The sequence below is a fragment of the Tiliqua scincoides genome, chromosome 9, assembly GCF_035046505.1.
Source record: "Tiliqua scincoides isolate rTilSci1 chromosome 9, rTilSci1.hap2, whole genome shotgun sequence".
NCBI classification, from domain to species: Eukaryota; Metazoa; Chordata; class Lepidosauria; order Squamata; family Scincidae; genus Tiliqua; species Tiliqua scincoides.
In genome coordinates this window covers 3,130,006-3,139,664 of record NC_089829.1, presented here as the reverse complement: position 1 = coordinate 3,139,664, position 9,659 = coordinate 3,130,006, and the positions used below count along the sequence as shown (strand labels likewise).

Sequence of the window (9,659 nt, the reverse complement as noted above, 5' to 3'; positions counted from 1 at the left end):
AGATGTGCTCAATTGGATTCAGGTCTGGGGAACGGCCGGGCCAGTCCATAGCATCAATGCCTTCATCTTGTAGGAACTGCTGACACACTCCAGCCACATGAGGTCTAGCATTGTCCTGCATTAGGAGGAACCCAGGGCCAACCGTGCCAGCATATGGTCTCACAAGGGGTCTGAGGATCTCATCTCGGTACCTAATGGCAGTCAGGCTACCTCTGGCGAGCACATGGAGGGCTGTGCGGCCCCCCAAAGAAATGCCACCCCACACCATTACTGACCCACTGCCAAACCGGTCATGCTGGAGGATGTTGCAGGCAGCAGAACGTTCTCCCTGCCGTCTCCAGACTCTGTCACGTCTGTCACATGTGCTCAGTGTGAACCTGCTTTCATCTGTGAAGAGCACAGGGCGCCAGTGGCGAGGTTGCCAATCTTGGTGTTCTCTGGCAAATGCCAAACGTCCTGCACGGTGTCGGGCTGTCAGCAGAACCCCCACCTGTGGACGCCAGGCCCTCATACCACCCTCATGGAGTCTGTTTCTGACCATTTGAGCAGACACATGCACATCTGTGGCCTGCTGGAGGTCATTTTGCAGGGCTCTGGCAGTGCTCCTCCTGTTCCTCCTGGCACGAAGGCGGAGGTAGCGGTCCTGATGCTGGGTTGTTGCCCTCCTAAGGCCTCCTCCACGTCTCCTGGTGTACTGGCCTGTCTCCTGGTAGCGCCTCCATGCTCTGGACACTACACTGACAGACACAGCAAACCTTCTTGCCACAGCTCGCATTGATGTGCCATCCTGGATGAGCTGCACTACCTGAGCCACTTGTTTGGGTTGCAGACTGCGCCTCATGCTGCCACTAGAGTGACAGCACCGACAGCATTTAAAGGTCACCCAAACATCAGCCAGAAAGTGGGACTGTGAAGTGGTCTGTGGTCACCACCTGCAGAACCACTCCTTTATTGGGGGTGTCTTGTTACTTGCCTATGATTTCCACCTATTGTCTACTCCATTTGTGCAACAGCATGTGAACTTGATTGTCAATCGGTGTGGCTTCCTAGGTGGTCAGTTTGATTTCACAGAAATGTGATTGACTTGGAGTGACATTGTGTTGTTTAAGTGTTCCCTTTATTGTTTTGAGCAGTGTATTATATTATGTCATAATGTCATAATATTTGTGACATAATAGTCACAAATCAGGCACGTTTGATCTTCAAATGAGGCACATAATCTTGCCCTTACTGCATTTAAGCTATATTTAAGCATTCAAGACAAAAGCACTAATCAACTAATAGATGCAATTCCGGTCACTTCTGCAACTAAGGACACAATCCTAAAATGTTCTGGAATAGGCAGGCTGACTGGCCCACACTGAAAGAGCACAAGGTAGGTGCGGGCTTGGATTACATTCCCCTTACCGTGTCATGTGCCAGCCCAGCGCAACTACTCAGATCCTCACCTGTGATTGCACGGGCACAAATCAGAGCAGCCCATCTAATTCTGGTCAGGCCAGGAATGGGGGTTAGCTACTGGTCCCTTCCCCCTACCGGGTTGCTTCTTGAGCTGCCCTCCCCACCCTAAAATGCCCCCTCCCCATCACCTTCTCCAGTTCCCAGTGCTGGCTTGCTTGGGCCTGCATAATTTTTTTTTCTCCCAATGTAGGTCTGGCATTGCTAGTCCAGCACATGTTCTTGCAGGAGCTGACGAAAGGGACTTGCACTGGCTTGGGGGGGGGGGTGTGGTAGTTAGGATTGTGCTGTAGGAAATAGTTGCTGTGCACCTTCCATTAACAGATGTGTGCACAGAGATGCACACATTTGAATATTCCTGTAAACACCTATATATATATATATATATATATATATATATATATATATATATATATATATATATATATATATAGTCATAGTCATGATGTGTGAACAGGGGCTGCTCGGCGTCCTGAGCAGCAAAGACAGAGCCTGTCCTGAGGGAAGCCCCTTCAAGGAAGAAGAGAAGAACCAGCAGCTGGAAAAAGTAAAAATCTTTATTGCGCAATAAAGGATATAAGCTGACAGTCTGCCCAAAAAACTTGTATCTCCTACATCTCCAGAGGGGTTACTTTTATACCTCCATCTCCAGAGCACATACGTGTTTTCATACATAACAAAGTTAAAACATAAGATTCATCCTGAACTATGAATCAGCATGTACCAGTGCGGGTACAGCTGTGCCAATGGGACACGCACTGCATCTTGGGTGGGGCAGCAGTCAGAGGCCCCCCTAAGGTGTGGGAACATTTGTTCCCTTGCCTGGGGGCTGCATTGCAGCTGGTGCTGGAAAACTGGACGGGACTGGACTAGTGGCACTGAGGGGCTTTCTGCCTGCGGTGGGTCCTTCCGCGCCGGGGCTTTCCTGGATTCCTTCATCCTTCCTTTGTCTAACCTCAACCTCTCTCCCCGCAGACAGGAAGGAAGGAGGGAGGGGAGTTGCGAGGCGCGTCGCCTCCCCCTTTCCTCCCCTCTGTTTTCCGTCTTGGTCTTTTCTCTCTTAATGTTTTTAATTACTACAAACTCTAACAAAAATATAAGCACAACGATTCGCCCCCCGCTTCAGCGACAGGCCTGAGCGTGTGCCTGAGAGGGAGAGAGGACTGAACTCCTGCTCCCGAGTAGACCTGCCTGGGCTCCCGCCTGCTGGGGAAGGCGAGTCCTCCCCCGGCAGGGCCTCGGCAAGGGCGGAACTCCCGGCCCGGGGAGCAGCTCCTGCCGAGCAGCTTCTGGAGCCGCTCGCCTTCCCGGCGCGGAGAGCGCTTGCGCGGGCCGCCCTTCCGCTCGCTCGCTCGCGGCGGCCAATGGGCGCCCTGCAGAGGCGAGGAGCCTCCCTCCGGCGCCCGGGAGCTGCGCGGCCACGCCCGCCGAGCGCGTCCAGTGCTCCCTATAAGAGAGCCCGCGCCCATGGAGGCTGCGTCCGGCCCGCAGGCGAGTCTTCCCGCAGTCCCGGGAGCAGGCGCCATTCGCTGCAACGGGACCTGCTCCTGACAAGGCTCGCCTGCTCAGAAGGCAGTCCCAGGAGTGGACTCTCTCCTTGACCCTGCTGGGGAGGAAGCGCCACCTGCGGGTGTTCCGCCAGCTGTGCAGTCCTGAAAGTGCAGGCAGCATCCCGTCAGGTGAGCAGAGGAAGCTCCCTCACTGTTCAGCCCAGGCTGGCAGCATCTCTCGCTGAGTCTTCTCTGCCCTCCCTGGAGAGGCTTCCAGGGCAGCGGGTGCTCTTCCGGTGCGCGATGGCCCTGCCTTACAGTGCCTGGTGCTGCTTCCTGCAGAGCGAGGCTGCTGCTCTTATCCAGCCTTGTTCTGCCAGAAGTGGTGCTGGGGTCTTTCCAGCTCTGCTGTCAAAGAACCTGTCAAATCAACCAGGTGATGGCTCCGGTTGAACCTGCATGTTGAACATGAATCTGTATGTTGTACCTGTGCCCATCTACCCAAGATTGTTTATCCCAACTGTTCTTTGGCTGTCTGAGGCTGTGAGTGGAGGGCTTTCCCAGCCTTGTTACTAGGGTCCTTTTTATCTGGATTGGGCTGGTTCCTGTCAGCCCTGTACCCCTTTGTGGTTTCTGCTAAAGTTGCTACTCAAACTTCCCTCCTTCTTTCCAGATTCACTTCTGACCTCTGACCTCACAGCGGCATATTAAAAATGGAAACAGAAGAGGAAGTGAAGAAGATTAGTGTTGTTATGGACAACCATGAGAACAAGACAGCAGATCATGGAGTGGGACTGATTGACTCTCAGAAGAGTCTTCCTGGCACCTGGAAACACAAATGTGCATCCTATGTGTTGGCCCTCCGGCCCTGGAGTTTCAGCGCTTCCCTTACCCCAGTAGCACTTGGAAGCGCCCTTGCCTATCGCTCCCAGGGCACCTTGGACCCAGGACTTTTGATCGGCAGTGCAGTTACCGTCTTGGCAGTGCATGGGGCAGGGAATCTTGTGAATACCTATTATGATTTCTCCAAGGGTATTGATCACAAGAAGAGTGATGACCGGACTTTAGTAGACCGGATCTTGGAGCCCCAAGATGTTGTTAGATTTGGCGTTCTCTTGTACACTCTTGGGTGCCTCTCAGCAGCCTGCCTATATTGCCTTTCCACCCTCAAGCTGGAGCATCTGGCCCTGATCTATTTTGGGGGGCTCTCCAGCTCCTTTCTTTACACTGGAGGTAAGGAGTCCTCGCAGGCATGTACCCTCAGGCATGTATTTCTTGTTAGTTTCTTAGCTTGTTAGCCTGTTGTGTATTCTCCTGAATATTTTGCACCCATTTACTCCAAAGAGGAAGCCCCTTCCTGACAAGAAATGTTTGTAGTTTAGACGGAAGGGGGACATTCCAGAGGCTTATAAAATGATGCATGATTAGGAGAAACAGGAATTGGGGGTCATCCCATGAAGCAGATTGGTAAGAGATTCAGGCTAGGCAAAAGACCAACCTGTTCTCCACAATGCAGATTCAATTTGTGGAATTAGCCCTGTGTTGTGGGGAGAGCCACCAGCTTGAAAAAAAAAGAAATAAATTCACCAAAGGGGAGAGATCCCCTGTTGGCTTATTGATCATAATTGCTATGAGGCACTTCCAGGTTGAAAAGCTGTCAGTTGCTGAAGGGGAGCCACAGAAGTGGGGTTTCAGGCCCTTCTAGTGGGCTTTTTGTGGGCATCTGATTGGTCTCTGAGGGTAGACAAGTGGTCTTTGGTCTAATCTAGCAGGACCCTTTTCAGATTCTTAATTCAGGTCTGAAGTTTGAATTCTATGATGCATACATATTTAAAATATGCAAAATGACTTAATTTGTCATCTCCCAAGTTGCTAGTTCCTAGTGAGGGACAAAGAGTTATGGAGGTTGTGGGAATTGCCCGCCATTGTCAATTGTAATCTCCCCCCACCCTTGCCATGTAAAATAGTGTCAAGCATCACCTCCTCCTGTCACAGTCAGTCTGTGCTGTAGAAAGAACAAGCAACATGGCTTTGTTATATATATAGTGTACTGACAGTCTGAAGAGAACTGACAGTCTTAGCAAGTAGAACTCAGTGTTTTGTGGCATGAACACAAAGTTCAAAAAGAAAGGTGCTTTGGTCTTCATTAGAGCAAGCTGGAGAAGCTTTATAAAATGTAGCCTGAAGGCCTCCTTCCAAATGAGTGTGGCCTGTCCTCTGAATTCTGTTTCTGGGCACTTTTTCCACTTATAGTACAAATTCTCCCCCATGGTCCCCAGCATTGGGATTCTCTCCATTTCCCCAACAGATTTTCTGCTGATGGTCTTTGTGACATTTGTTGTTTCAGGTATTGGGTTCAAGTATGTGGCACTGGGCGACGTGGTCATCCTGATCACATTTGGACCGCTAGCCGTGATGTTTGCCTATGCCCTGCAGGTGGGCTACTTGTCTGCCTCGCCATTGTTCTACGCCATCCCACTGGCCCTCAGCACAGAAGCCATCTTGCACAGTAACAACACACGGGACATGGAGTCGGACCGGCAGGCAGGCATTGTCACCCTGGCCATCCTAATTGGCCCCACCCTCTCCTACTTCCTCTACAATACACTTCTCTTTCTGCCATATCTGATCTTCTGCGTTCTGGCCACCCGCTATACCATCAGTATGGCCCTGCCACTCCTGACCATCCCCATGGCCTTCTCATTGGAGAGACAATTCCGGAGCCAAAGCTTTGTCAAGATCCCCCAAAGGACAGCCAAGCTCAACCTTTTGTTGGGACTCTTCTATGTCTTTGGTATTCTCTTGGCACCACCAGGCACGCTCCCCAAACTTTAGGGTGGTGTTGAGGCTCTGGGGTGGGAGGTTTTGGCGTCACCTCCTCACATCAGAGCTTGGGTTCAAGCCTTCCTAGGACCGAAGAAGCAGGAGCATCAGAATGACCCTTTGTGGGTTTGTCTTAAGTGCTTGGAGCCAGTCCTGCATTATAGGCCCCTCTGTCTTGGTGCTTCAAGTGTTTTCTTTAAAAAGGGGCAATGATATTATATGACTTAACTCTCAGAATATTGTTTGCTTTTTTTCCAAAATGGTTTATTTAAGAAAAGAAGCAGCTGGTTTTTCAGGGAAGGGGGACAGGGGTTTGCTCACTTTCCGTGCTGTGACCTGTACTGTTCAAATCACTTTGTAGTACAAGAAAGAAAAGAAAAATCTGAGCAAGGAAGCTAAAGAGTTGTAATTTTACAACTCGAAGGGCTGGATGTCTTGAAGGTATGTTCCTGTTTCAGTCCATGATCTTCAGGCAGGGCTGAGGTTAACCCCTCTGGAGATCTGCTGTCCAGTCAGAGTAGGCAAAGCTGGGATAGATGGATGTAGGAAGCTCCCTGCAGCAAGTCTGACCATTGGAGGCAGTACCCTGTGTAATTGTAGCACATAAAATCGGTTAGTATGTCACAGCTAATCTAAACAATATTTCCAAAGGTTTCCCAATTCCTATAGGGAGGAGTCTGATCTCTCTTGGAGGAGAGAATTCCTGAGGGTTTACCACCACTGCTGACCTGTGCCCCAGTTCATCTGATCTCACACACCTGGGGCAGAAAGCCATGCAACCTCTTCAGATCTCAGCTGTTGTTGCTTAGTTATCCAATACTTTAGCAGTGTTTCCAAGAAGGTGCTCAGTGGGAGGGCGAACTTGATGATGCAATAGTTGACCTCAAACGCTGGAACTCATTTCTGATTTGTTATCTGTGTGGCTGCTTGAGCTGTTGTTATGATTGCCCCTTTCCTTTCTTCCAAAACATTAGAAGTGCTATTAATGGTGGATATATACACAGAAGAAGTGGTGCGTGCTAATTACCAACGTTGAGGACCAACAAAAGTTTTTAAAAATGCATTGGTCAAAGGCCAGTGGCAGGGAGTTCAACTGTGTACAAATATTTATTTGGCTGCAAGAAGTCATGCCCCAGGTGAACCGAGAGGTGAACCAACTTCAGTGTTGCAAGGTAGTCATTGATGGGCACCTCCTCAAAGGACAGAACATAAACAGCCTGTATGTTCTTTAAGCAAGTGCCAGACTGACCTTGCAGGAAGTCCAAGTACATGCTCTTCACTTCTGTACCTCTTATTTGTCTGTACTGCTGACTCCTACTAATGACTGAGAAACTAAAATGCAAAAAGTTCTGAGAGCTAAGTTTTATATTGCTGTTTATTTGAGATACAACATAAAGTTCATTTCTTTTTTAACTTCCCTCAAGGATTTTCTCTTGGTGCAGTCTATCTATGCAGTAACTGTTGAGGTGTTGGAATGAACTGTGCCACTTCTAACTGCAGGCGGAACTGGCGGGGCAAGGGTGAAATCACATTTTTGAGTGTTCCTTCCTGCAAGAAGAAAGCTAACACCTATAAGAAGGAAGTGTCTTCCTGTTGTGCTAGTTTTATGCTGGCAGGTTTTATTACAACATCGAGGGGAATGTTAAAAGATGTGGTGCCAGAAAAGTCCATTCTTCCACCTCGTTCTGGTGCATGTATAGATCCTGCCCTAGTTGCACAGGTAAGAGGGGACGTATGTGTACATGTTACATGAATGTTAACGCAGGTGTCCAAAATATGTAAACAAGGGAATTTGGGTCTGTGTGCATCTGGCCTAAAACGACATAATGTACAATGGAGAATGTTAACAGTGACTGTTGGGGAACAGTCTGCATTTCTGGGTCATCTCTACACCAGTGGTTACCAAACTTACTATGGTCATGGCGCCCTTCTTTCGCAGTGGCCTCTTCCCGGCTTTCCCAGACGCTACCATCTTGGATCTTGCAGGAAGAAAGCCAGGATGAAGGGACCACAGGTGATATCCCATGACGCCCCTTTGAATTTCTGCAACACTGTAAGGTGCCGTGATGCACAATTTAAGAACCACTGCTGTACATTGACCTGTTTGCCAGATGCACCCAGGGCTGCCGGTGTTCCCTTGCAACTGTCTGTTGAATGTCATTTGCTGCATCTGCAGCCTTCAGAAGGCTTTGCTGAAGGCCAGTTCCAAGACTGTTCAAGGCCTAGCTGGCCGCTGGTGGTAGTAGCAGGAGAATGCTGTAGCCCAGGAAGCTGAAGGCTCCCTGTGGTGTTTTCTGCCACTGCCCGTTTCCTGTCTCTCCATCTCCCATTTTCTCCTCCTTGTTGGTGGCCTGTTTTGTTCTTTCTTCACCAGTGTGACGTTGCTCTGATAATCATCCACGTCAGCCTCAGGCTTGCTGCCCACGGCCCAGGGAAGGGCAATGTGAACCAAGCTCTCCTCCCACCAGATTTGTAACCAGGTGCCTTGCCCTTTTTACGAACATGACGTTCTCAGTTTTGGAAACACTTTGTGGGCTTGCTAACTCCATCGCCCATTTGTCATAACCATGCATCAGCCCAACCGGAGCCTCCAGTTTTGCAGCCAACTGGCAGGCCTGTTCCTCATGGCTGTGGCCATCACAATCCTGGTTTCTCCACTCCTCGCTTGTGATCTGCAGCACATTGTAGCTTTGGTGAGTACTGTCAGGAATTAGTCAGGAGAAAGTTCTTTCATACACTTTCAATTATCTAAACCAGGGGTCTCCAAACTTTTTGGCCAGAGGGCTGCATCAAATATCTGGTGTGGTGTGGAGGGCCGGAAAAAAATTTAAATATAACATTTAAATAAATAAATTAGAGATGGAACTTAGATAAGTGAACAAATGAATGAATGGGCTCATTCATTCCACCTCTCTGGCCCTCAGGACACAATCAGAGCACAGTTCTGGTCATGTTCAGTTGAGTGGGCCAGACGCTTTCAGGGGACAAGAAGTTGGCTGTGGGCCGGAAAGAGGCTTGCATCTGGCCCCCGGGCCAGGGTTTAAAGACCCCTGATCTAGACAGATGGTATTTCTAAGAGGTATTTTCTGACTCCAGCTTGCTTCTGTCCTGTTCACCCCAAGTGTTTGTCTTATCCATTTGTTCAGCCTTTTAAAATAAAAACTGTCCCTTGGTAGCACCTTCATGTGTTTATTGTGGGGGTCCACCACCATGCACACCCCTTGCACTCTGCTCATGCCACAGTCTGGCCCAGCTTAAACCACTGTTGAAAACTCTGTCCACTTCCTGAAGCCTGAGGTCTGCTAATGTTATGACTGTCTTATGAGACAGTGTTCTTCAACCTTGGGGTCATGACCTTAATGGGGTTGCAAAGTTGTGGAGTTGCGGCAACTTAGGGGAATGAAAAGGTTGAAGACCACTGGGCTAGAACACCACCAGGTAAAGGGGGCGGCATCTGGTGTACCCTTCAGGTACCAGGAGATTGTGTCCCAGTCCTGTTCATGTTCCTAGCAATTGTGCTAAAATAGCTTTCACTAGTGCCAGGCTTCATGGTAACTTTTTCTACTCTCTAATGAATATTTTGTCACAGTGAAAGTACTGGGAGAGTGTTGGGGGAGCAGGGAGTGAGTGGCAGCGGGTGCAAGAGTGGGCTGATAGGGTCCTGGGAGAGGGGTCCTCAGTCTCATTTACTTATTGGGGTTGTGGCACAAAAAAGGTTGAAGACTACTGCCTTAAGGCATTCAGAGGTGAGGTATGGAAATGTTTTCTGCCACCACCCGAAACCTTTTGGACAATGGGCAAGGATGACACCTGTGGCATCCTTCTGGTTCTGGTTGAGTCCCCCACTGGCCATAAGCTTCAGGAAGGCTCCCACCTTTTGGCTAGTTT

General features: G+C 49.4%; 1 protein-coding gene across 1 annotated transcript; it reads left to right on the top strand.

The window, feature by feature from the left end:
- The first annotated feature begins 2,916 nt into the window (after positions 1-2,916).
- Positions 2,917-8,946, top strand: UBIAD1 (UbiA prenyltransferase domain containing 1). The gene is made up of 3 exons (XM_066637216.1): positions 2,917-3,137; positions 3,622-4,181; positions 5,296-8,946. Exons 2-3 carry the CDS (start codon positions 3,662-3,664, stop codon positions 5,781-5,783), a joined length of 1,008 nt encoding a protein of 335 aa, XP_066493313.1. The 5' UTR covers positions 2,917-3,137; positions 3,622-3,661; the 3' UTR covers positions 5,784-8,946.
- Positions 8,947-9,659: the final 713 nt, after the last annotated feature.

Coding starts and splice junctions, on each gene's coding strand:
- UBIAD1 (XM_066637216.1), top strand. CDS start 3,662: ATGGAAACAGAAGAGGAAGTGAAGAAGATTAGTGTTGTTATGGACAAC. Junction 4,182..5,295: donor CTCCTTTCTTTACACTGGAG/GTAAGGAGTCCT, acceptor TTGTTGTTTCAG/GTATTGGGTTCAAGTATGTG.